This window comes from Leguminivora glycinivorella, chromosome 3 (assembly GCF_023078275.1).
Source record: "Leguminivora glycinivorella isolate SPB_JAAS2020 chromosome 3, LegGlyc_1.1, whole genome shotgun sequence".
Taxonomy (NCBI): domain Eukaryota; kingdom Metazoa; phylum Arthropoda; class Insecta; order Lepidoptera; family Tortricidae; genus Leguminivora; species Leguminivora glycinivorella.
This window is the reverse complement of record NC_062973.1, coordinates 534922-562892: the sequence shown is the minus strand read 5'-3', so window position 1 is coordinate 562892 and position 27971 is coordinate 534922. Positions and strand designations below refer to the sequence as shown.

The 27971-nt window shown below is 41.0% G+C and overlaps 1 protein-coding gene across 3 annotated transcripts; it reads right to left on the bottom strand.

Moving 5' to 3' along the window:
* Positions 1-23103: 23103 nt before the first annotated feature.
* On the bottom strand, positions 23104-27739 carry LOC125224796 (uncharacterized protein K02A2.6-like). 3 transcript variants are annotated; one of them, XM_048128254.1, is made up of 3 exons: positions 26553-27216; positions 25866-26127; positions 23104-25188 (listed from the first exon to the last, which is right to left on the bottom strand). In XM_048128254.1, exons 2-3 carry the CDS (start codon positions 25895-25897, stop codon positions 23391-23393), a joined length of 1830 nt encoding a protein of 609 aa, XP_047984211.1. In that variant the 5' UTR covers positions 25898-26127; positions 26553-27216; the 3' UTR covers positions 23104-23390. The 3 variants fall into 3 exon arrangements, with proteins under 3 accessions (XP_047984211.1, XP_047984212.1, XP_047984210.1); XM_048128255.1 differs by having other exon boundaries at positions 23104-26127; positions 26553-27739; XM_048128253.1 differs by having other exon boundaries at positions 23104-26127.
* Between the last annotated feature and the right edge of the window lie 232 nt (positions 27740-27971).

Below are 27971 nucleotides of genomic sequence, written 5' to 3'. Positions count from 1 at the left end.
ATATGCGGTAGCATACACTTCCCTAACCTTTGCCCGTACACATTGTTACTTTTTGTTACTTCAAATGTTGGAAGGTTGGCTAGGTTACGTAATCGCGCGGGTCGTGTTTTTTTCTTTAAATCTGTTATATTGTGATAGTATTGAGTTATTATTGCTAGATCAATTTTTTCAACTACTGGGCCTAACATTTATAATAACCACCGGAGTATACAGATCTATCTCAGATCTCAATGGATGCGATTGCAGCCGGTTGTAGCATCAATGCCCACCGCTGGGTTCTTTAGAGTCCATTTATTAATTAACTATTATTAATTAAGAAGAAGTGAAGAGTGTAATTTCCGTATATGAGTGGTGTGTCCACAACCTCAAAGGACATGGCGGCAAAATCTTACAGTATTCCAAAATATTGGCCAAACAGCGTCACTCATCGAGACGCTTGCAAGAATGAGTGAGGTCTTTGATCAACTGTAAGATACAACTGGCTAACTAATGGTGAATGATTGGACCTTCAGAATCTCCGAAGATATACTGTTAAATTAAGCATAATAAACCGTGTTGTGTTTTATTAATTGTCCTAAAATATATTTTTTATGCGGGTGGCGTCTCTGTGCGAGCGTGTGCGGGGCAGAAGCAACACTCTCCTAAAGGATGCACTGGAAGTCCTTGCATGTTCAGTCTAATTGTAATTGTATCTTCTACGACATAGTTTAGTTTTTAAGTTATTACTAACATAATATGGATGTATTTTGTCTGAAATCAATGCTTTCATTTCATTTCATTAAAGTACATATTTACTTTACGTTTGATAACCCTCAAGCTGCAAATGCGCCTACTCTCCCCATCTCTCTCATGTAAGGTGCGCCGACAGCAAACAATACAGAATTGAATATTAAGATAGGTGGGGAAGGTACAAATAGTTGCGAACAGTAATCAAGAGATATTAATGTTTACGGTGAACACGGCGCCACTTAGTTTATGCCTTCAACTATTAGGATTGGTATCGGGTGAGTATATCAAACTATTTTGAGGGTAATAATAATGGCTCCATATCTACAGTTTAAATTAGTACCTAAGAAGGTAATGGCCAATAGGTGACGAAGGGGAGGGGTGTCAAAAGAAAATCAAAAATAAAATAATTTATTCAGCAAATAGACTACAAATTACACGTCACATACATATTTACAAAAGATTTAAAATTAAATTGAAGCTAAATAAGTTTATAATACTAATTCTAAGTAATTAATTAGTTATAAGTTATAACTAATGTATAACTCTACTACAATTAATTAGAAATGTATAAGGTCTTTAAATATCGAATTACAATTAAAACTATACTTAATATAAAAAGTACAAATAACATGTCTTTATTGACAATAGCTTAAGATGTAAAGTGGCGGCTACTAGTACACCGTCGAGCACTGGTACTCTTTACCTTAAGTCTTACGAAGTAGAACTTAAGTAAATTTCAGAGTATTCGACGAAATTTAATGTTTAAAATTTTAAATACATTTGTCCTATAATATTTATTCTAATAAAATATAATATATGTATATTGCCCAATGTAGGAGTTGTAGGTAACTCGGTACTGCATATATTCCGTCAAAGGCCAATCGACCGATCCTAGGTATTCAACTCACTGGCCTGAATATCCGGTATTAATTAAATTCAGAGCTTCTCAACTAAGCCTATTTGGTCTCAACCTCCAATTCTATTGATTTAACAAGATCACATTGATGGACGCTGGTAAATACACTTTTATTAATTAATAAACAAGATAACAACGACATGAAAGCAAATAGGTAATAAGAGGAGGTACCTAAAAAAAAGATCATTTAAGAACAAACTTGAATTTTAAATGATATACCCTATTTGTTATCGTTTTATCGTACTTGTACTACGTTAACTTAGTAGGCAATGCTAAGGAAAGGCAATTTTAAGAAAGTGCAATGAACCAAAAGCATTTTTTCTCCATCGATTATATTTTCAAATGAATTCTAACTTAAGCGCCATCATGACCTAGTCGAATCCTATTTCCATCGAACACTGAATGCAACTTGTAACCACAATCATTACGTATGCTACAAGTCAAGTAACCCAGTAAGAATAGTCCCCACTTCATGCCATTCATCATGACGTACCGACTCGTCGAATCTAACCTTTAACAATTTGAGATCGGGAGTCAAGACGCCCGTCTTTTTGAATGACGCGATGTATAGGTCCCTCATCAATAATTACAGGCCAACTCCACGCCGCTCGGACTTGAGCCGCAACTTGGAGAGTTGCTGCAACTTGCTCATATATTTGCGTCGTGGTGCAGTAATGGCAGTATTGTCAGTACGGTGACTTGTCTACCTTTCCTCGCAAGTTGCCCCGGGACCAAACCAAAACACACTACTCGAGCACACTACTATGAGCAGTTCACTACTTTAGATATAGCATTGTTTACATCACTGTAAGCTTGTCGTTTGAGTTTGAAAATAAGTGAGGATATCATGGTGGGTCTTTACAAGAAACGGCAAGGTATTTATGTACTTATAGATAAGGAACAGGAAAGGCCCCAATATTGATCCCTGTGGCACACCCATAGAGTATCGTATTGAAAGTCTTCTTCTTCTCTTCCTCGTTCCCTTGAAGCTGAGCATCGCGACCATGTGTCTAAACTGAATGCGGTCATAAGCCATGTGGACTGCACGGTATAGGCTACCGCTAGTCGACTTCATACAGTCAGACCATCTCCTACGTGCCCGATCGTATTGAAGTTAAAATACTGTTAATTCTAGTACATTGGTGCCGGCCCGTGCGGCAGAGTTTACAATTTGCTATTTAATCTATTTTGGATCTCCGCTGAGCTTGCGGAGAGGTGCAGCTAGGTATAATCACGTTATACGACCATTTGGTTAGCGGAGATTTCCTTTGGGTTAAGATATTGATATCTAGTTAAAGATGTGTTCGCTCTGACTTCGAATAAGTACTCAAAATAGATGTCGCCGAATGTGCTCATTCACTATTTCTATTTTCTTCAAAATTTCCTTTGATAGAAGGTTATTGATTGTTTTAAAGGTATTCGTGGTATTCGACTGCTTAAGTTAATCTCGCTGTAGGTATAGGCAGTCTGTAACAGATTGGAAGAAATTAAAAATGTATGGAAAAATTAGGGCACTAAACTTTTTTCTCATAAGTAACTACTTATATAATTGAAAGAGCTGATTCTGAGTAAAGATACAAGTAATACGAAAAATCTTTGAAAAGTGCGCCTGTAGACTCACACAAAATAGTCTCTGGTCAACAATACAAAGCACACATACAACATGTTAAGTAAATGGGCGTAAAACAACACAACTTACAGAATCCAATACCAAACTACAACAGTCCAGGGCAACTTCCCGGTCAGTTTACCTAAGGCTAAACACCTCGCGTTGCCGACCCCTGGCTTCCTTTAATCCTTATACGGAGTGTTCTTTCAATTTAACTCATTTCGCAAGAATGTAAAGTGCTGGGCAGGGGTGGCAACCGCGGCCCGTTTTACCTAAGATGGGCTCTCAACACTTTGCACTGTCGTTACCGGCCCCTGACTTTGTATTACTTACTCTTGGTATACAGAGTGTGTTAATTAATAGAATGGAGATCGATTTTACAAGATTATCAGCTAAAGCTATGTGTGATGTTATCCGTTAAGTAAGTAGTGTCATAAAATCGTCAGCGAATTTATCGCCTTAATTCTTAGTACATACATAATACGTAAAAAAATAAAACGACCAATTGACGTTGCCGAAACTTGTAAAATCGTTTGTACGTTTTTTGTATAAACTTTTATGAAATATAATAATTGAATAAATTCAACTTTTAGTAATTTCCAATATCAAAATAATTATGTTGCCAAATACACACCTTAAACCAAAATCTTTACGCAAATTGACAGTCATTTTAATGGCTTTATTTTTAACCACGTTCCAATAAAAAAATATCACATCTCAATTAAAATACCTATTTATCATCAAACCAAAATAACCCTTCGTAGTATCTTCAATAACAAAGTATGACATCATCCCGAACGTTTATTTTGTCAATCAGACTTTTCACTCGAATTAATTTAATTTTCCTACAACCTGTATATCCAGGGTGGGCACACACGGAAACTTAACGCAAATACCGCCCTCCGCCGCCCGAGAACAATTTCTTAATCGCCCATAACTCGGACTACACTCGTCAACTACTGTACCGGCCAGTGTCCGGATTAAAATTTAGATTCAATTAAGGAGCAACGTCGTGAACTTAAGGTGAGGGTGCAATGTTGGACGCTATAAAATTAAATGTTTCTTTGATAGTACTTGATTAAAACTTAAGTAATAGGTGGGTAGGTTTTTGTACTTTTTGTATTCGTTGTACTCGTTGTCAGCTTAGGCAAAGATCGTTCTTGTCTTGTCCGGATTTCTTTCTTTTTTTTTAATTATAAGTCGGCTTACTCTTGGCCACAGACTAGCCAAGGGCAAAGACGTGGCCTACGATGGAGTGAGCTCGCCCAGAAGATGCCCAAACTCAAGTTTTTACCTATTTACGTGATGTTTTGTGAGCTGTTTTTAGAAGCTAAAAATCCCACTGGGATTCTTGAGGTTCTACATACTCTTCAATATACAAGTATACTGAATCAGCAACTTAGAAATTAGGTACTTGAAACTTCCATTTCAAGTGTTTTTAAATGTCATAAAAACTACAAACTGAACCTTTAAAATGATTTGCTTTATCATCCATAACTCGTTTATAGGTGCTGTTAATGTCGGTCCAGTGTTGTGATTAAAATTTGAATTGGATTAAGGAGGGACGGAACAAAGGTAAGAGGGTAGGTTATAGTGGACGGGAAAGTTTCCAGTTAAATTGTGCTTGATTAGATTTTACACAAGCCCTGTTTATTGCTGTAGCAGCAGGGCCTGCAGCCAATAGCATATCCTCAGCAGTGTAGACAAGTTACAAATCGGTCCTGCGCACTATGAGCGTCAGTCGCGTAGCGTAGTTAACTCTGGCTCTTCGTATTGGTGCGATAGAGCCAGTTGCGTTTTAAAAGTTTTGATCATCAAGAAGGATTAACGGTTGTGAATTTGGCTAGGCTGTCTAGTTTGTAAGATTTAGTATTTGATGATGTTGATGTAGATTAATGTAACGCTTTAGTAAATTTATCAGCATTACTATGAAGGTGCCGTGGGCGCCGGAGACGGATGCAATCACCGCACCTTGCGTCTGCGCATAAATCTGCATCTCTGAATGAAACAATGACTAAAATTGTCAGAGAATGCTGTTAACTGGAGAAGTAATTCAGCAGGATCTCAAATGCAGATATTTTAGTTGTCAAGGGCATCGAAACGTATGGCTAGACAAAAGAGAGTTCACTTCTGAAAAACTCATATTAGATACGAGCCAGAATTTGGACCCTCGACTTCCGGATTAAAATTCGTTAGATTCACCCCTGCAAAGTGAGAATTTATGAAATTACCAGCCTCGTTCCACCCACAACAAGTCACATACACTAAACCCTCGGCCAGTCAAACGACGGCACTTCCGGGCCCGCAAGACGCGCCACTTCCGGCCCTTTGACCTGCCGACTGGCCCCGACTAATTACAACACCACTAGACGTCTCCCTGCATATCCAACCTCCTTTAAAATAATGTGGTAAAGCTGAGAATACCATGACTCATCTGTAAAGGAACTAACCTCAACAGCGACCACGCTAAGACATCTTCATGCGTTTAAAGTTTATTTTATGACCGTGTATTAAAGTTGAGAATGGAAAGGTTAGGGTGTAAAGGAGAAGGCCTAAGGCGATGGTCAGTCGCAGGACTCGCAGGAAATGTCTAAGACGGTTTCGGCTGATGTTTGCAGCGTAAAGTGATAAGCGAGCTTAAAGCCTTTCGTTGCGTGAGTTAAGGACTTTTAGGATCATGTACATTATCATCGTGTTTGTACTAACAGCAACACTCTTAACTAACCATCGGTAGACTTTATACCCTTGAAATAAGGATTGCAAATGTACAGCTAACAGTGTTGCCGATGGTACTTATGTCAATGCTTTGTTTGCGGCACTTTCTCGCAAGCAAGCGTGCCAAGTGTTATCAGCGCGTTACCTGTTCGCCACGGGCACACTGCGCCTGTCAGAGTTGTGGTCGTGTTTGTCGCTCCCTTATTGGCTTACACAGCCATGAGAAACGTTGTCGCCCCATCTAACACTGCTTGTATAGTCTGTTACAGACTTGAAGGCTAATGATGATGATGTACTTATATAATTTTATTATATTTTAACAAAACAAATCCTTCAGTATGATTTTTTCTAACCAATCCTAAGTCCCGGAGACAGTTTTCAAAATGTACATCTTTGTATTCCTTGTTCTATCTGTTCTCATTTTTAACCCCCAACGCAAAAACGACGGGGGATTATTAAGTTTGACGTGTCTGTCTGTCTGTCTGTTTGTCCGTCTGTCTGTGGCATCGTAGCTCCCGAACGGATGAACCGATTTAGATTTAGTTTTTTTTTTGTTTGAAAGCTGAGTTAGTCGGGAGTGTTCTAAGCCATGTTTCATAAAAATCGGACCACTATGTCGGGGGTTTTTCAAAATTTTAATTTTGTGGTTAGGTTATGTAGAAGTTTCAAAGAGACACATTGAAAGTGACTATGCTATATTACTACATAGCTGATATGATGCGTATTTTAAAAAATAAGACATCACATTACGTGAATGAAATGAACCCTAATGCAAAATCAGTGCACCACTATCGAAAATCCGCCCAAAGCCCTACAAATCCGCACACCTTTTCAAAAATGGAATTAACGCCATTTCACCCTAATCCTACCGTTACATTCCTCGCATTCCTAAAAGGCCGACCTTCATACAAATGTCTTTGCACTTACGTCGTTTTGGAGTTTGACAGTAAATTCAAAATGGCGGCGGCGCGGGCGCACACATGGCACGATTGCACCTTGCATTAGCATAATTGAATATCCTATTGTACGTGTGTAATGCAGTTTGGAGGGTATTCGATGGCGCTTGATATGAATGGTGGAAACAACTGTGCAGTTTTGATGGTTAAAATGTTACAGAAAAAAATTGTAGCTTATCTAATATAGGCTGGTTTAACCGGAACTATTTGTACTAAATATAGCCCGATAAATTAACTAATGCACTTTGACATTTACTGACAGGCCGTTGCCGTTCGAATGTCCGATTGCAGTTAATAGCAAAATTAAGGTTGGAATTAGTTTCGTAGGCGAACACTTTTATATCTGACGATGAATAGGTAATTTTTTTTAAATACCGCGTCGATGGCAAACAGGTATACGGCCCGCCTGATGGAAGGTGGTCACCTGCGCGTTACCTACCCATTAGAAACTTGTACACTCCTTTTTTGAAGAACCCCATACTGTAGTTTATCAGGAATACCTCGGCAGGCTCATTCCACAGCCGGAGCGTTCGCGGGAGGAAATTATTTAGATAAACTCTACCTACTTAAAAGTTTATAGTAATTAATAAGGATAAAAAGTCGAGGGAAGCCAGTCCTGTCAAACTGGTGTAACTTGGCAGACGTTCAGATATACTCTCTGAGTAAGGGTACGTTCAGATGACAAGCGTTCAACGCGCGTTGAACGCGCGCTAAATATTTGTATAGTGTTCACATGACACGCGCTTGCCGGGCGTTGAACGCGCGTTGCCGCGACCGTCATGGTTCAGTCAGTAGAGTTCTTACATTTGTCGAAGATAGACGTAGAAACAGTTTGAACGGTGATATTATACCGACGGTTGAAACGACGCGCCAGAAGACGGAAGATATTGGGTCCACCCAATTTTGTCAACCAGGCTGACTGAACGCCATGTCATACTTGTCATATCCCGTATGACAGGACGTACCTCTATTTCGTCTATAAATAATTCCGTATCAAAAGCTTCGGTTTTCATTTCGGACGATTTCTGGACGACCCGATGAACCCTAAAATACGTCCATCCGCGTCGAAAGCGCGCGCTCAACTGAACGGAAACATAGAAAACCAATGATCTCAAAGCGCGCGTTGACGCGCGCTGACAACAGTCGAGCGCTAGCGCAGCGTTCAACGCGCGTTTTAATAAAACGCGCGTTAGCATGTGTACAGCCTGAATAAGTCGTTATGTAGTTGTAAACGCGCGTTATCAAAACGCGCGTTGAGCGCTTGTCATCTGAACATGCTCTAATCAGTAATCACTGGTCAAACTATACAATGTGAAAGCAATGGTGATTCTGAGAGGAATCAAATCGACATTTTTAATCGAAAATATTTTATGGCAAAAAGTTTAGTTACTCGAAAAATTATTTTGTTTTTCTGATTTAACGACTGAATCATCATAAAAATGTTATAATAAACTGTAAATTCTATGTCATTATTTATTAAAAAAAATAGCAATAAAATTGCAATTTTCTCTTAATTACCGATTCACCTCATCTGAATAAATGACTTTGACTTCCCGCCAGGAATTGAAGCGCGGACAATTGTCCCATCACCCCTGCAACTCCAGCAACCCCTAAACCCCAGTGTAAGGTTACCTGCGCGCCATCTGTCGAGTCCGAAGCTCGATGTTATTGTCAACGCTGACAGCACGAGGGCTCAGGGATACTGGTGTCCCCGACATAATACTAATTTGTTCGTTTACAAAGTGACGATTCTTAAATCATGAAAATCGTATTTGAAACTGGCATATCCCCCAATTTTATTATTGTAACCTAGATTTAATATTTGACGTATCTTGAAGTTCTAACCGCCAGCTACAACAAAATTGCTACCAATTCCTAATTTACTTAACCCGAAATTGGAATTTGTTTTTTTTTTATACGCCTAGAACCTACGTAGACATTTACCATAGAAATAAAAACCTGTAGTCAGTGCACCTTAGTCGGTGTATTCATTTTCATTTTAATAATTTCACTAATATGTAAGAAAGAGATGAGTGCGGAGATGACGACAAATAGAGAATAACGGAAGAGGACGACAGGTATGTCAAGAAGCAGGTACTTAGGGTTCTCAAAGGTCGGCAACGCAAAGTGATGTTGCTTATGTCCATGGGTAGGAAGAAGAAGAATTTCACTAACATGGTACTTAAGTTTTTAACTTCTGATTAGCAGAAACGTCTGCAAACGATGCCACTAGGCTTAGAATAAATTTAAAAGTGGAAAATGTCTGCCTTGGGTGAGACTTGAACTCACGGCCTCTGGATCAATATTCCAGCGCTCTGCCAACTGAGCCACCAAGACTTCAACCAAGCCAGCGAAATTTTCCACTACTAAGGTCAATGGGACCCGTAGCGACATCTACCGTAAGAGTGTTAAACTTCTTAAACGGCAACCGGAGTTCCAAGTCATATTGGAAATTCACCAGTTACGATGCGCTAACCATGCTAAATTTTTAACTTCTGATTAGCAGAAACGTCTGCAAACGATGCCACTAGGCTTAGAATAAATTTAAAAGTGGAAAATGTCTGCCTTGGGTGAGACTTGAACTCACGGCCTCTGGATCAATATTCCAACGCTCTGCCAACTGAGCCACCAAGACTTCAACCAAGCCAGCGAAATTTTCCACTACTAAGGTCAATGGGACCCGTAGCGACATCTACCGTAAGAGTGTTAAACTTCTTAAACGGCAACCGGAGTTCCAAGTCATATTGGAAATTCACATGGTACTTAAGCACCAAAACTACATACTTTTCACATTTATAAGAGTATAGATACACTGGTTTAGTTGCTACTCGAGTCGCGCCGTCGCGCAGAGAAACAGAATACATGTCAGATTTATCGGTGCGCACGCGTCGTTCTGCCGCTATCAGATTTCCATTAGCCGAGGGTTCGGACAATGGGAGCTACCTTTACGATTTGCCAGTGTTATTATAAATCGCATGCGTGAATAAGAGAGCTTTCATGGCAGTCTGTCGTGTAAACAGTTATCTTGTTGTGATTATGACAGTGTTCTTTTATGGCTGGATTTAGTGTCACGCGGACTGACCGCGGAGAGATCCGCGCGACCAATATGTATGAAGTTGATGTCGTCCGTGCGGACCCGTCCGCGCCACTCTAAAACGTCCCCTTAACTTAAGACATAAAGAGTCCAGTGCGAATCGCTCCGCGCGGTGTCCGCGTGACATTAAAACCAGCCTATGACTAAATGAATGGTCGAGAAGAAACGCAATGCCAATATTAAAATGCATAAAAAAGAATGTGCCGTGGCAATCGAAGCTAGATTTAAAATTTCACTGTAGAATCACCGTGTCACTTTAATCGTCAATTGGATTGTTAGGTTACGGCCGAGACGATGGAATCGTGATATCCAAAATGATTATGATTTTTAACAAACTACTATTGAATTTATTTTTCTAATGTCCTTTCATAACGGCCTATTCCAATCAAGCCCTAAGAGTTACACATGAGTGCACATTCCTAACAGGATAAGGTTTGCCTTACATCAATATTAATTGAAATCGCGCAGAATTGCTTCTGTCATCAATCCGGCCCTTGTCCGAGGGGCTGAACATCTGCATTATCTTACCTTCCTGCACGCTCGCTAAAGTGCATTCGCAATTTCACCCGTCATACCTCACAATTATCTTTCACGAACAGTTGAATCTATTCCGAACTTTGTGTTTTCAAGTTATAGCTGAAAATGGTTCGTGCCCTCAGAGCGTTTCGGATACGTGGAGCTCTGAGCGATGATAACTGACATTCGACGATCACATCCCAAACTGAACACAAATGTGTTCTAGTAGAGTTGGTTTTAAGTTGGAGGGTGATCAAATACGAACCGTTTAAGCTAAGAGGGTAGTTCACATGTTGGCAATGCGATTTATCAAATTTTATACGTTGGCGGTCGCGACATGTGCGCAGGGCGGACAATTGCTTAGGTGAGGGGAAGAATTAGAATTAAATATGGAACGCGAGGTGCCTAATGGATTAACGGTGCCAACCAGAAGTATTGGCCCGGGCGGGGGAAAGTTATTCCTGCATGGTGAGGCCACGTAACGGTGGATATGATATTGGAATAGTAGGCGAGGTATGGTGCAGATGCGACTCTCATTCGACGCTGATTGGATCCTGCGTGTAATCTGCTTGAGATTGAAATAGGTTTAGTTGGATGCGTGGATGAGATATTGTTTTGTATGTTAGTCACGTGCCTAGTTTTTTATCGCATAGGGAAATAACAAATATTCAGTACTACAAACAATTTTCACTACTGTTTGTTTTTTCAATAGATTGTTCCTTTTAGCAAGGGATGATATTACTCGTAATTATTCTTATTTTTTAGGAAAGATTTTTTTATTTTTTCGTTTATGTAAATATCAAGGTTATCAGTAGCACTAATCGTATTGTGTACCTAAGCATTACTGCAAGTCTGAAAAATGTAACATAATTTATTCCATATCTCCAATTCAGCGATGTTTGTGTGACAGTCCCGGGGGATATACAGGCGCCTGAAATCTAATCGTTGTCACCTGCCAACGGTCGCCACTGTCGCCAGGGAACAAATCATGTAGCTGATCACAAATCCATCCTAAACTTGAACCATTAACCGGCTTAGTTTGATCCGCAACAGAACTATAACAGTAGTAGTTCTATGCAGGATGACTCAAACCAAGTTTAGGAGTTCTACGTTTTAAATAACCTCTGTTAAATCAGTGCCGCAGTGGTATCAAATTTTTTGTCATCATAGCTTGGTCCTATCTCCAAAACTAAGATGCCCATCATTTGTCACCATGTCTGTCACGTTCTAACAAGTATATAAGAAGTGAAGCAAGATATGACAGGTGACAAAAACACGACCATGGTACAACCATTTCTCTATTCTTACCTGACCATAGACCATTTAATAATCAAAATCGGGCTGATGAGTGTCTTCAAGTATACGAGTACCCTGAGTTTTTGACGCTTGAGAATACGATACTCGAAGAGGCACAAGTGAGGTTAGCCAGCTTCGCCGAAATGACAATCATTGACGCTATAGACACCGATCGAAACTCAGTCTGACTCTGTTGCACCAATACGGAAAAGCGATAGATATAGCTACGAAAACGATATCATCGTAAGCGTTTGTGCATTTGGCTACATGCCCTGTTGACGGTACGGGTACTGGATTGTAAGGGTCAAGTATTATAACTTAAATTCATGGATCAGTGACAAACACTTGTGAATAGGTCGCAGAGCAATTACTGTTTGATGCAGGCAGGTGTCTCGCAGATTTACTGCGGCCGCAGGGTGATTGGTGCGCTCAGGGCTCGGTGGCCTAGGCTAGGGCTAATGGGAGATTGGCCAGTAACTACGAAGCTACTCCATGTAACTAATTATTGTTCCTACATCAGGGTGAAATAAAAGAAGCAGGCCTACTTTGCATAGTTATTTCTGAGGCCATAATGAATAACGTTTATTATGGGACCAATGCTGAAATCGTGAAAGAAAATTGGCTGTTTCATACATTTTGACTAGAAAGCCAATTTAAAACTTTAGCACAGACTCTCATACTTTTTTATATATAGTCTCATTTTTTTGGTATAAATGCTAATCGTTCTGTTTTATTGCCAATATTACTTTTCTTAGACTTCTTTGATTCTCTTTACCCTAAGGTTTTTAAAAACCGGCCAAGAGCGTGTCGGGCCACGCTCAGTGTAGGGTTCCGTAGTTTTTCGTATTTTTGTCAAAAACTACTGAACCTATCAAGTTCAAAATAATTTTCCTAGAAAGTCTTTACAAAGTTCTACTTTGGTGATTTTTTTCATATTTTTCAAACATATGGTTCAAAAGTTAGAGGGGGGGGACGCACTTTTTTTTCCTTTAAGAGCGATTATTTCAGAAACTATTAATATTATCAAAAAATGATCTTAGTAAACCCTTATTCATTTTTAAATACCTATCCAACAATATATCACACGTTGGGGTTGGAATGAAAAAAAATATCAGCCCCCACTTTGCATGTAGGGGGGGTACCCTAATGAAGCATTTTTTCCCATTTTTTATTTTTGCACTTTGTTGGCGTGATTAATATACATATTGGTACCAAATTTCAGCTTTCTAGTGCTTACGGTTACTGAGATTATCCGCGGACGGACGGACGGACGGACGGACGGACGGACGGACGGACGGACGGACGGACGGACAGACAGACATGGCGAAACTATAAGGGTTCCTAGTTGACTACGGAACCCTAAAAAGCAATCATCTAAAATAAATGGTTCATGCAACAACATGCTGACGGATATACAGCGCGTAAACGTAATAAGGGCGATAAATAAAACTAGGCGTATAATTCAATATTGTTATCATTAATTAAGAGGTGTTTTTGATTTACTCTTAATTTTCACCCCATAATGAATTTTTGAAAAAAATCTCAGCAGCAATGTACTGTAAACGTGGTTGCGATGACAATCAATGACAACTGTCAACGAGCGTTTAACGGGAGTGTGTTTGCATTGCATTACGTTGCGGGCCGAATTAATTTGTATGGATAAAAAAAATATTTCAATTTTAAGTAAAAGTTATCTAATTACATTTTATACGTCCTATACTCACCACCATTAAGAGGTTCGCCCGTATTAGGTTTACACCCTGTACATAAGGTTTAGTAATAGGATTTCAATGTGACATGGTGTTTTCTACGGAACCCAAAAAACTTCGCAATTTAAAATTCACCATTCCAAATTTAAATTTCCAATCCACCTCAACATGACTCTGTCGAAAGTCACCGGTCAGCCTGCGTGCTCACCAAAACCAAAAGAACAGTGCATTTCCAACTTACGGCTACATACCTTGTACTAATGGCATAGAGATTGTAATGATCGCAGAATATTTTCAGCAATACCTAGCACAACCACAAGAATAAATCCCTCAAACATGCGATAGTAGACTTTACGTCAAAGCAGCAAGGGTAGCAAAGGATGCAGGATGTGCGACGTATAGGTAGCTGTCCAAAAGGCAGACGTGAGTATTAATTACGGCGGTGATGGGCTAAGTAATGACCCTTGTACGTTTGACAGCCGACAGGTACATGCCGTGGGGCGCTGCCGGCTGGATACGGCATGGAAAATTTCTTTTTCAGTCGTCGATGTGTACAAAGCTTATTCAGTTCAATAGGGTTAGCACATTGCTGCGAGAGTATGTCGCCGCGAGATAGATCACACGTCCTCTTTTAATTGTATTAATGATATAAGGACGGGTAGTCTATCTCGCGGTGTCACTCTCGCACCAATCGTGTGCTAATCCTGCAGCACCTACTAGCTACAACATTGCGCCATAGCACGAAGAATGCTAAAAGTCATAACAAATTTCTACTTACTTTTTATAAACCTTGCTTCTGACAAGAAGGCAATATAAGAGCTACCTACACGAATATTACATAATATTGGTGGATCCCCCTAGTACTATTTTTGTGTTAGGAGTAAAAATCCAAAAAAAATTGTAAAAACGATTTCTGAAGCAAACAAGGTATCTAATTTTTACGGTACTGGATCATATTTCCCTCGTAGCTCATCCAGTAGTAGCGAACGTTTATCAAGGTACTGAGTACCTACACCGGCGCGGGTAGGTATAGGTACGGGCCATTAGTGAGATATGAAAGAACAGGTCAGCCGGCGCCCTAATCGCGCCCGCAATCCATCACACGTGAATAGGTGTACCGACAGCTGGACACGGATACCGTCAGCAGAAATGGTATTTTCACGGGGATTTATTTCCGTAGTTTGGATTATAGGGTCATATTTGGCAGTCTGGCGACAACGTACATAATTGTGCTTGTTAAACATTGAAGCGGGCTAGTTCTCAAGATTTTTGAAGGTCTTTTGTAAGTGACTAGACTGAATAATGCCACTGATAATGAAAATTATAATACTTTGTGTGCTGTCGCAGCAGGCATTTAATTATGTCTTCAGTGACAGGTTGCCAGCCTCTCGCCTACGCCACAATTTAACCCATAACCCACAATCGACTTCTACGACACCCACGGGAAGAAAGGGGGTGGTAAAATTCTTAACCCGTCACCACACGGGGACCAAATACCAAAATAATGCAATTGATTGTGCTATCCGTAGCTGTGCGACGCGACGGACGTGCAATTTGACCGCGTGCGCACAGTAATTACGCACCTCGCTGCCCGTCATCACAACAAACAGTCGGCGTCCGATACTAACAAGTTGCAATACTTGCAAATAAATAGTCTGACGGTCATTTGAACGTTACAACTAACTATCAAATTTTCCTACAAATCAGCATCGAGTCGTCTTGAATAATTATGCATCGCTCTTTATTATTATAGTTCATGTTGTGTGACTTGGCCGTTGAAAGGTACAGAAGGGTACAAAACCAGGTGCTCCATGACACCATTGCACCAATCTGCCGCCTGAACTGATCTATCTCTATCGCTCCTGCGTATTGGCGCGACGGAGCCTATCTTTCGCGGCGTTTCGTTTTCGTTTCGCGTCGCAGAAATGCCATACTACGTGTCAAAGAATGTGGCCCAAATAGGCAACCCGTCTCGTCTTGATGGTCAGACCGTTGTTCTTTCAGATATAAGGAGTCGCCGTCACCGCCAGAACTTTAAAGGGGCCTTGCTGTTTTAATATTAAGATAGGTATTATTGTTATCAAATGAAATAGATACTCTGAAGTGCCAAATTTTTCCCAATCGTATAAATTAAGTAGCAAATTGAATCCAGTCATGAAATAGGTATATTTTTGTAGATATTGCTATACCGCGTATATATAAAAAATCAATGCACCAGTAAGTATTTATACCTTGATGTTCGCCTGTTACATGACAGCCCCCGTCAGCAGTTTTACCTCGGCGTCCGCTCAATCGTTCTGTAATTAATCTTCCTATCCCTACCTTTTCCTGCTTAATCGGGAAATACATGTCCGGTCAGATAGCTAAATTAATCTCAGGATATATAGCTTCAGTGAAGATAAAAAACTAAGAAATCAAGAAACTTAAAAAACAGGATATTAGAGGTATGTATTCGACGAAACCTAAGGTAAAGTACAAAGACACTGTCGTGTCATTTGTTACTGTCAATCTTAAGTCATCGGCAGTAGATATGATAGAAGAATGTCATCTATTGGGTATTTATAATTTCAAGCACTAGTATTTTTATCTTAATAAGATATTCAAACCATTTCAATATCTTTTTCATCGTCATATGCAACAATTCACACATGCTCGAACAGTGTCGTAAATTATCTAAAAACGGTGGAAATATCTTAAAAGACCTGTCTCAGCTCCTGACCCCGTTCAGTGAGAAATTGATCTTCTTATGGCAGTTGGAATGGCTCAATATTGAGAAGTGCAGCGTGGTTGGCCGTCTGTTACATGTTGGCCAATTTTTCTACTTTGTATGCCAACTAGCGCTTGGTCGGCTTGTAGACAAGGTTGCATTACATCTATCTGTTTGAGCAGTAGGTACCTAAGCGCTGTAAGAAACGTGTTGCCCAATAAATACTCTAAAAGTATACAAATATTTTCTTTGATGACAGGTTTTGGTACAAATGCAAGGTCAACGTCCTCGAGAGTTAAAGAAATCCGGTATTTTGGAACAAAGTACTTGCTCATACCAGGAACAAAAAGAATTACACAGGCTTTTTTGAAGCATTGTTGTGGTTGGTAGCTTGGTAGACACCTTCAGATATACCAGAATCAGGCTCCTCACTTTTTAGGGGAGAAGGTTGAGAGTTTTGATGCAGTTTCATATGTTCGGACTAATTCATCTAAAATGGAGTTAATATCCAGAACTGCAGCATAGAATTGTCTAACGTTGGCCAGTGTTGGCCATATGGCTGGCCGCGATCAAACCGCAGTAAAATGTTCGATAAGTGATGGAGTGCTGAGGGACACCAAGTGCAAGAATTAAACTATCAATGGAAACCATTTTTTTTATTTTATTATAATTGTTATCATTTTATCATTGAATAAATATAATGTTTTATAAATTGTGGTGGTTAGATTAATAAATAATAAGGAACAATTTAAAAGTAAGTGTTGAATAATGTCTTTTTTGTATTGCCGTGTCCACGAAAAGGTAGAAAAGCAACAAAATATATGAAATGCGTCAATGTACATACCAGAGACAAATAAATTTGCTAATGATTGTAGTAATTAACACTATCTATTATTTTACGTTAGGTGTTTTCCCAGCAAAGCATGACATTTTTCAAGTCAGTCAATATTCTTTTCACTGAATACTCCACAGAACTTAATTTAGATAGAAGAAACAAATTCATATATTTGTATAGGGGCCGAGCGTGTCAAATTTTGTACTGAAGTTGATTCTTGCCTGTAATTTTAAATATGTCTCAGGCTCTTGATTGTTCATAATTTTTGTGTTGTTGCAATTGAATATCACGTAACGAGGCATTTTTTATGTTTTGGTTGACTTCAACTTACAAAAATTGACGCCCGAAAGCTGCAAGCTGCGAGTAAAGACGGACAACTCAGTGGATTTCACTGAGTTCATTTGACACGCTAAGTAGATACGTTTGCTTGATCTATGGTATATATGACATCTGTGGAATACTCAGTTCAGCAATTTTACCTTTTACACAACAGAACAAATTCAACCCCAGTGTGCCCCGACCAATCCAGCAATTTTCATATCGCTCCCCGTGATTTATCGAGCGCGTTCACATTCATACGCTCAACTCTCGACGCTTAACGCTCGACGCCCCACTCGACGCTCAATCGCGCAGATGGTGAGGTGCAGACCCTATGCTTTATTACATTCCACGCGTTTAGGAGTGAAAACTTCATTTCAGCGACTCTTTTACATAAATTTCGTTGCAGCTTCAATTTTGAAATTTTTGCTGCTGATTTCTTACTGTAGGATTTTACTGAAAGTTACAGTGTTACAGTTCCATGTTTATGAATGAATCATAGGTAATATGCAGCGGGGCAATTTCGTTACATTTTAATTTATAAATAATTACTCGCGTTGTAATACTTGTAAGGCCAGATCCTGTGAGGCCGCTGACACTTCATTTTCTATGGATCATCTATTAAGCACTATATATTCTAGAAAACAGGAATCTCACATCAATGAAAAATACTTGAAATATCTCGTAATAACGATCTTTTGATTAAGTACCTATGTTTGCTTAGATTACAAATTTATCCTAGGTAATTACAGGTAATAAATGACAATCTTAAGGGCCCATTAACAACCTCAATAGTCCGCAATATAACTAAAATCGTATACGAGTTCGCATGGCGTCTAAATCAAGTCTAATTCTTCTTTTTCTATATGTTTTATCCTCTTCTACTTACATATTTTCTTCGACCTAATGAAGCAAACACACTTAATTTATATCAGTTACTACCTCCAGATAACCTCGAAGTTACCTCGTATCGCGATGGTATCGTGTCCGGCGCAGGTCCTGATTTATGGGCCCGGTTAATCCGACTATTTACTAGTGGGAAGTAAAGGGCCTTTTTCCGCCGGCCCTTCGGACGCGTGTGGCGTAAGGGACGAGGGGAAGGATTTGGAAGTGATAAGCGTGGCGCGCTGTCAGTATCTATATGTATTCAGTTCGTGTTGAGTTCCATGCGTATGATGTTTGTGGGTCCCATAGGTACAACTCCCTATCTTCTCAAAGTTACACTTATCATAGTCTTCGACTCCCGTCCATACTTTGTAGCTTGTGTTGCTCAGATGGACATGGTTCTTTGTAGTTGTCTGTTGTAGGTCCTTGATTGGATCATCATTGGCCTTAACGTCTATTGCAGACGATTTATGGTGTAATATTCGAGGAGCGCCTTTTCTGATGACTTATTAGACCGATGCGAGACCAACATAGTCTACCGCAGGACTGACAAGAAAAGTTTGCGGATATCGGCGCTATCAGCGAGTCAGCGAGTGCAGCAAACCATGACTCATCGCAAATTTTCCTTGATGGAATATGGTCCCTAATGTCCCTATAACTGCAACGTGTGTTGGACTTCATCGTTCAACCGGGTGATGTAACTCGTGTGTCATTCGTAATTGTCCATCGTGGGCCCCTGTTGAGCCACTGTACCCCGCTTTCGCCTGTCACTTGTAGCTTCTGTTGGACTCCGTCGTTCAAGCGGTGATGTATGTCGCGTGTCCTTCGTAATTGTCCGCCGTGGGCCCCTGATGGGACAAGCCACGTTATTACGGAACATAGGTAACTTGACTGCGACGACCAACGACAACCACATGCGACATCAAAGTGGAGGAGCTGAACATCAATTATTTGTACATGTAATATTTTAAGCGACATATTAGATGCGAAGGTAGATGGACTAAACTTTTTATGAAAGGCATAGACAAATGTATTACTAATGTAAAATTGAAAACCGGGACATTACGTATTATAATAAACGTCAATAATTAGATCTCCATACTTTAGTACAGATGTAGTTTGAAAACCTTTTGCTTCGTATTTTTAGGGAAACGTTAGTATTTGTCATGCTAGTTCAGATAGTGTCATTACCTACGTCTTACGCCGTGGCTTGCGTGGGCGACGGTCGCGCGATGGTCGCGCGACGGCGATGCGATGCATACGAAATCAAACCTTATCGATATGGAAGTATGAGACGGTCACGCGACCGTCGCCCACGCAAGACACGGCGTTATACTGAGACCACAGTATAATAAAGAGTACTATCGTACAGTATGGCCACTCCCGCTCCCCGCTGAAAGTGTCCCCCCCCCCTCTCGGTTACCTCACAGTTACCGCCTGTCAAAAACGCGAACAGTCGACCTGTCGTATTTTACTCATACAAGCATAGTACGCGTTCACCTACACGAGCTTAGAATGTGTGCTAGGAACGCGCCTCTTTCATATATTTGATCGCCAGTGTCCGAGGTGTGCTGAGACTGACTGAAATAGATTCTTTTCGCACTACATCTGTATAAGTGAGGTTTTTGGTGACAGATCGGTAGGTACTGTATCGCTGTGATATCTTAAACGCATTTCTCGAATCAGGACATAAATACCAACGGAGCATCAGTAACAAGGTGACGGGCTTCATTAAAGGCATGCGGCCAATAAAAGCACGAGTGTGTACTCCGCACATGCGGCCTGTTCTCACGGCAGAGGCATAGAGTAACTCGTGCTAGAGGGGGCATGCATTTGCATACCACCTCTAAAAACATGGCTAAGAACACTCCCGACTCACTCAGCTTTCAGACAAAAAAAACTAAATCTAAATCGGTTCATCCGTTTGGGAGCTACGATGCCACAGACAGACACACACACGGACAGACAGACAGACAGACAAACAGACAGACAGACACACACACAGCACCACACACCATCAAACTTATAACACCCCGTCGTTTTTGCGTCGGGGGTTAAAAAGAGATTTTGATCTACCCTCAAAAGTTTCCTTAAATCGTTTACATGACCAAATAAGCAGGTAAAAAACAGGTGGCTCGATGAGTGTAACTACCCGAAATAAATTATTACTTATTAACGTTATTTGAGAACCTAAGAGTACAGAGTATAGGCGGGGACTAGCATAATATTTGTACTGAATAACGAATCCCTCCTTTCTAACCCCCGACGCAAAAATGACGGGGTGTTATAAGTTTGACGCGACTGTCTGTCTGTGTATGTATCTGTATGTGGCATCGTAGCTTTCGAACGGACGAACCGATTTAGATTTCGTTTTTTTTTTGTTTAAAATCTGAATTAGTCGGGAGTGTCCTTAGCCATGTTTAATGAAAATCGGTCCACAATGTCGGGGGTTTTTTAATTTTTTTTTAGTTTTATTTAAATGATTATCCTATGAACTTTACCGTCTAATTGTTTCACAGCTTGCAACGCTCTAACCTCTCTGAAAGCTTCAATCGAGGTCGCATGTGTGAATCACATCGCCCCGCACTCATTACCCGGTGATTACCACATGTAACATCGCCACTATTTACTAACCATCTCTCGACCTTATTATGTAGGCAATTAAGATTAAGAGCAGTCAACGTGGACGGTGGTATGCCATAGGTGCCCATCTGCTTTTTATACTTACCAATATTACAGTCGCCATTAGATATATCTGTGTGCGTAGCCGAATGCACAGACGGTCAGGAAACGCTCACGATAAATATAAGAATAAGAATAAGAATAAGAAAGGTTTATTGCCTTATACATACAGTTACAACAAAATACATGCAATTATTAAAAACTATTACAGATGAGTTATATCTATTAATATAGTGAGTAAAGAGATAATTTTTTTGTATTGGGCAAAGGGTTTCGGTCTCAGCGTGTGCCGGGACAAGATGCCCGGCGCTGGTTTGCAGACCGATCCCAGACTAAGGACGGTCGGAGAAAATTACAAAGAAAGTAGGTACAATTGCGCTCATAATTGGGTATACCTACATAACAATTCATTAGTGCTACTACTATTATCCTATGTGACATCAGCAATTTTGCCATACAAATTTAAAAAAAGAAAATAACAATAAAAATATAAAAAATATATATCTCTTTCGTAGCTATCTATCTCCATCGCTCTTACGTATTGGCGCGACAGAGCCCGGCTACATTTCTGCGGCGTTTCGGTGGCGTTTCGCGTCACAGAAATGCCATTCGGCTACGGGACCTTAGCGGTCAAGGTGCCACAAAGGTGTGTTCGGCAGCTAGCTTCCCTTGTCAGCTATGTGGCAAAATATGTCGCTCTCACATACCTAGGTCTGTTTACCCACCAAAAGCGATGTCTCTCGGACATTGCACCATAAATCGTCTGAAATAAGCCTAAGGCCAGTAGTTGGGTGTGTTCAGATATTTTTGAACGCACCGAACGCTCCGATATATCTAAGGCTTATGTTTAACTGAGCACCTAATTTAGTAACATTTCACACCAAATAAAATCCATTCTAGTACCAATTTTAGTAAATGAGCACCAAAATCAGTGTACCAATTTAATGAGAAAAGATAACCAAATATTGTAACTTTTGTTAAAGAAATAATAACTAATTACCCAAAAATTGTAAAATGATCACCAACATTAAAACACCATTTTAATGTAAATGGAAACCAAAATTGTAAGATTTTGCCGTGCTATTAAAGTACATAACATCCAAAATAATCGTTGTCAACCCAAATATAATTAATGAGCACCAATGTTGTTACCGCATTTTATTACAAAATGATACTCAAATACTATTGGCCTAAAAGTAGTCTGTGTGGGGGGGGGTCGCAGTTCTAACCTAACCAATCCCACTTATTGTAGCAGTTCGTCTGTGTATGGGTCGCAGTTCAAACCTAACCTAACCTACTTTTTGGTAGCAGTTCGTCTGTGTGGGGGTCGCAGTTCTAACCTAAGCCACTTTTTGGTAGCAGTTCGTCTGTGTAGGGGTCGCAGTTCTAACCTAACCTAACCCAGTTTTTGGTAGTAGTTCGTCTGAGTAGGGGTCGCAGTTCTAACCTAACCTAAACCTAACCCACTTTTTGGTAGCAGTTCGTCAGTGTGAGGGTCGCAGTTCTAACCTAACCTAACCCACTTTTTGGTAGCAGTTCGTCTGTGTAGGGGTCGCAGTTCTAACCTAACCCAACCCAGTTTTTGGTAGCAGTTCGTCTGTGTAGGGGTCGCAGTTCTAACCTAACCTAAACCTAACCCACTTTTTGGTAGCAGTTCGTCAGTGTGAGGGTCGCAGTTCTAACCTAACCTAACCCACTTTTTGGTAGCAGTTCGTCTGTGTAGGGGTCGCAGTTCTAACCTAACCCAACCCAGTTTTTGGTAGCAGTTCGTCTGTGTAGGGGTCGCAGTTCTAACCTAACCTAACCCACTTTTTGGTAGCAGTTCGTCTGTGTGGGGGTCGCAGTTCTAACCTAACCTAACCCACTTTTTGTTGCAGTTCGTCTGTGTAGGGGTCGCAGTTCTGACCTAACCTTACCCACTTTTTGGTAGCAGTTCGTCTGTATAGGGGTCGCAGTACTAACCTAACCTAACCCAGTTTTTGGTAGCAGTTCGTCTGTGTAGGGGTCACAGTTCTAACCTAACCTAACCCACTTTTTGGTAGCAGTTTGTCTTTGTGGGTAGATAGATATGTAGTCTATACTTGGTGAGGGATGATGCGGAATAGTTCTGGGGTGGAGCCAACAGAAAAACAGGCGTTCAGACACAGGTTTATTTCCGGACTGACGAAACGTTACAAGAACAAGTCGGCGCCAGAGGGCGCGCGTGTAGATTAACTCTACCCTACATTTATACATATATAACACCCCTTTTCTTAATTAACAGCAGTGATGCAAATAACAAACTTATCTAGGGTTCCAGGGCTTGACATGGCTTTAATCATTTACAATGAAAGTGATAAGTTGTTCATCTAAATTATGCAGTATGTCAAGCTCTAGGACTTATTAACTTATTACAATAATAACTACAAAAAATATTTAAAAACTTAATCTATTTCAAAACCGTATCTGACGGGCGGGCGTCTAACTCGCTTACTTTCAAGAATACCGGTTTGAGAAGGCGGGTCGGTACTGGTGCCGGGCTGGGCGGGCGCCGCGGGCGTGACCTGCGTGGTCTGGCTCGGAGGCTCGGTCGGCTGCGGCACTTCTCTACCTATATCCTCCTCGTCATTAAATAGGTCTCCTGGTGGTACACAGTATTTGAATCTTTTCTTTAGTTGGTCAGTATGCCTATGAGTGGTGGTACCGTTTTCCCTAGAGACTACATAGTTCCGGTTCCCCTTTACCTCGGATATGGTTCCTGGCACCCATCTATCAGGGCCGCTGTACTCTTGTAACCAAACTGGGTCTCCCATTTTCATTTGCTGTGATGGTCTGCTAGTAAACTTTTCTATCTGTTTACTTTGGGCTTCCCGGACGCGTTGATCTACTGTGGCGCCTGGTTGTAGTAAGTCAAGCCTACAGCGAAGAGCTCTTCTCTGTAACATCCTGGCTGGAGATTCACCTGTCGTGCTGTGTGGACAATTGCGGTAGTTAAATAAAAAGGTCTGTAATGCTGTCTCCAAGTCCACCTTTTCCTTGGTCGCTTTTCGCAGAGCTCGTTTACATAATTTTATTGCCCCTTCTCCGGCTCCATTTGATGCCGGATGGTATGGTGCACTGTAGGTATGTTTAATTCCATTCCGTGTCATGAACTGATCCACTTCCTGGCTAGTGAAGGGCGGCCCATTGTCTGAAACTATTTCTTTCGGTAACCCAAAGCGAGCAAATACCTCCATTAGCACCTTTATCACTGCGGTCCCTGTTGTCCTTTGCATCACAAAAGCTTCAATCCATTTTGTTGTTGAATCTATAATCACAAAGAATGTTCTTCCTTCAAAGGGACCCAAAAAATCAATGTGAAGTCTACTCCAAGCTTGCTCATGATATGGCCAGGGCTGTGGGGTTAACTTCGCAGGGGCTGCTGCGTCTGCTGCACAGATAGTACAAAGCTTGCAAATTTGTTCAATTTCCTTGTCAATGCCCGGCCACCAAACAAAACTGCGGGCTACGGCCTTCATTTTCACAATTCCTTGATGACTGCTATGTAATTCCTTCATGATACTGGTTCGCAATGATGTTGGTATCACCATCCGGTATCCCCACATGACGCAGCCTGCTTCCGTGTATAGTTCTTGTCTTCGTGCAAAATATGGTTTGATTTCTTCTTCTGAACAATGACTCGGCCAACCCCGATGTAAGAATTGGTTTACTTTCCTCAAGGTCTCATCTTTTTCCGTCTCATTCTTCACCTGCTTGCTAGTTATAGGTAGGAAATCTTGAACAAAATTGACATATGTTACCTCTGCACAGTCTTTGGCATCCTGATGAGCTGGTGGTAATCTGGATAAGGCATCTGCCGCATTCTTGGCTGTTGGAATATACTCAATGTCATATTGATAACCCCCCAAGATTACTGCCCACCTTTGTAAACGGCTAGCAGCCATTACTGGAATACCTGCTTTGTCCCCAAAAATGGTCACTAAGGGTTTGTGATCTGTCCTTAAAATAAACTGACGACCATACAGGTACTGATGAAATTTTTTCACCGAGTATATAATTCCCAAAGCTTCTTTATCAATCTGAGAATAACCTCGCTCTGCTTTATTCAAGACTCGGGAAGCATATGCTATAGCTCGCTCCGTGCCATCAGGCATAATGTGGGATATTACACCGGCGACTCCATGGCTGCTGGCATCTGTGGTTAGCACGAGTGGCAGCTCCGGTGAATAATGCACCAACACCTTGCTGGAAGACAATAATTGTTTAATTTCATTAAAAGCTTTATCACACTCTGCTGTCCAGTTAAACTTAATTTCCTTCCTTAATAGGGCATATAATGGGGCCATTATTGTGCTAATGTTTCTAACAAATTTAGCATAGTACATGGTCATGCCAATAAAAGATCTCAGCTCTGTCACATTGCTTGGCGTAGTGGCCCCCAGTATTCCTTCTATCTTCTTAGGGCAAGTATGAATACCTTCACTATTCACCACATAACCCAAGTATGTTATTGACTCCGACATGAAAGAGCATTTTTCCTTTTTTATTTTTAGACCATACTTCTGTAGTCGCTCAAAGACTGAAGTTAAATTCTTTAAATGCTCTTGATCATCTAACCCTGTAATAACCACATCATCTAAGAACACACCAACCCGAGGTATATCCGCAAACATTTGTTCCAAAATCCTCTGGAAAATTCCCGGGCTCGAGGATAGACCATATATAAGACGATTATATTTAAACAAGCCCTTGTGTGTGTTTATAACTGTATACTTGGAGGTGTCATCCAAAACTAGCTGTGCGTATGCCTGGGACAAGTCAATCTTACTAAACTTTTTACCACCATGTAACTTGGCAAACAAATCTTCTACTCTTGGTAAGGGAAAACGGTCCACTTCTAGATATTTGTTCAAACTTATCTTATAATCACCACAAATCCGGAGAGATCCATCTGACTTGACCACCGGGACGATTGGAGTTGCCCAGTCCGCTGTTTCCACGGGCGTGATGACACCCTCTTGCTGCAGCCGCTCGAGCTCCCTCTCCACAGGTCCACGAAGGGCGTACGCTAATGGCCGCGCGCGCAGGAACACCGGCCTGGCGCCGTCTCTCACCCGCAGCGTGACCAGCCCGCCATTGTACCGGCCCAGTCCCTCCGAGAAAACGTCTTTAAATCTGGAACTAAATTCCGACAGATCAAAAACTTCATTAGGTTTCACAAAATACATTAACTCTAATCGTTGCTTTACTCTCTTAATGATACCCAATTCAGTTAACCACTCTCTGCCTAACAAATTCTCCTTGCCATTATCTACTACATATAAGTCTAATTCTTTGTTTAAGTCGCCCAAACGCACTAGACATTTTATTTTTCCTGATGTAGGAACCCCTCCTCCCGTCAGATAAGATAACCTCAAATTGCTGGGCTCTAACTTACAGTCACTAAAATAAGTTTTATAAAATCGCGTACTAACACATGAAATTCTGCTGCCAGTATCAATTTCCATGAATAAATCCCTATTGTTTACATTTATCATCATTTTATACGGCGGATATTTAGAATCTGTTGTGTTTTGCCTAACCACATTAACACACGAATAGTTTACCTCTAAATCATCTTCCGGGGCCGATTGATCCCCCGTTTCCGTAAATACGTAATGTAGTCCTCCGGAACGTGACAATCGCGGGCACATTTTCTTTAAATGTCCTTGCTGGTTGCACACTCGACACGAATATAACTTGAATTTGCATGTTTCACTGGAATGATCTCGGCCACAAACAGTACAAAGTTGACCCTGACCGTGTCCGTGACCTCCTTTTCGTTTGAAATCAGCTGTCAGTGTCACTTCCGCGCCGGCGCCGCCATATTTGCGCTGCCCGTTCCCTTTCGGCCATGTTCGCCCAATTCCGCTTGACGTCGCGCCGCCTCGTGTGTTGCCTCTCGCTCTCCCCGCCGCTTCACTTATGGCATGGCAGCTTGCCTCTCGCTCGCCGCCGGGATTATTTCGCCGAGCTACCTCCGCCGCATTAAATTCCGCCGCCTCCATTGCAATCGCTAAGTCCGTAGCCGTTTTTAATTTAAGATCCTTCTCCGTAAATAACCTTAAACGAATGCTCTCACTATGTAAACCGCACACAAACTGATCCCTTACACTTTCGTCTAACCAAGTTCCAAAGTCACAGAACCTACTTAACTTCTTCAGATCCGCTAAGTAATCCGCCACCGATTCACTTTTTGCTTGTTTACGCTGACGAAACTTGTACCTTTCCGCTAAAACACTGAGCGTAGGCTGCAAATGATCGGCTAACAGTTGATTAATTTTGTCGTACTTTAAGGTAGACGGTTTCTCCGGTGTACACAGAGTCACTAAGAGCTCGTACGCCTCCGCACCCATCAAAGTTATCAACAGTGGAACTTTCCTCTCCTCCTTGACCTCGTTAACCACAAAATACTGCTCCACTCGGTCCTTGTAGGCTTCCCAGCTGCCTTTATGGATGTCGAACGGTTCCACTTTGCCCACCGCCATATTGCAGTTTCCCTCCTGTAATTTCTCTTTCCCTCCGTCGTGATAAAAACGTATTCGTGGCTCCGCTGACACTGCTCGCGCGAAGTTCGAAGGATCTCGTCGCCAGTTGATAGATATGTAGTCTATACTTGGTGAGGGATGATGCGGAATAGTTCTGGGGTGGAGCCAACAGAAAAACAGGCGTTCAGACACAGGTTTATTTCCGGACTGACGAAACGTTACAAGAACAAGTCGGCGCCAGAGGGCGCGCGTGTAGATTAACTCTACCCTACATATATAACACATTTCACACCAAATAAAATCCATTCTAGTACCAATTTTAGTAAATGAGCACCAAAATCAGTGTACCAATTTAATGAGAAAAGATAACCAAATATTGTAACTTTTGTTAAAGAAATAATAACTAATTACCCAAAAATTGTAAAATGATCACCAACATTAAAACACCATTTTAATGTAAATGGAAACCAAAATTGTAAGATTTTGCCGTGCTATTAA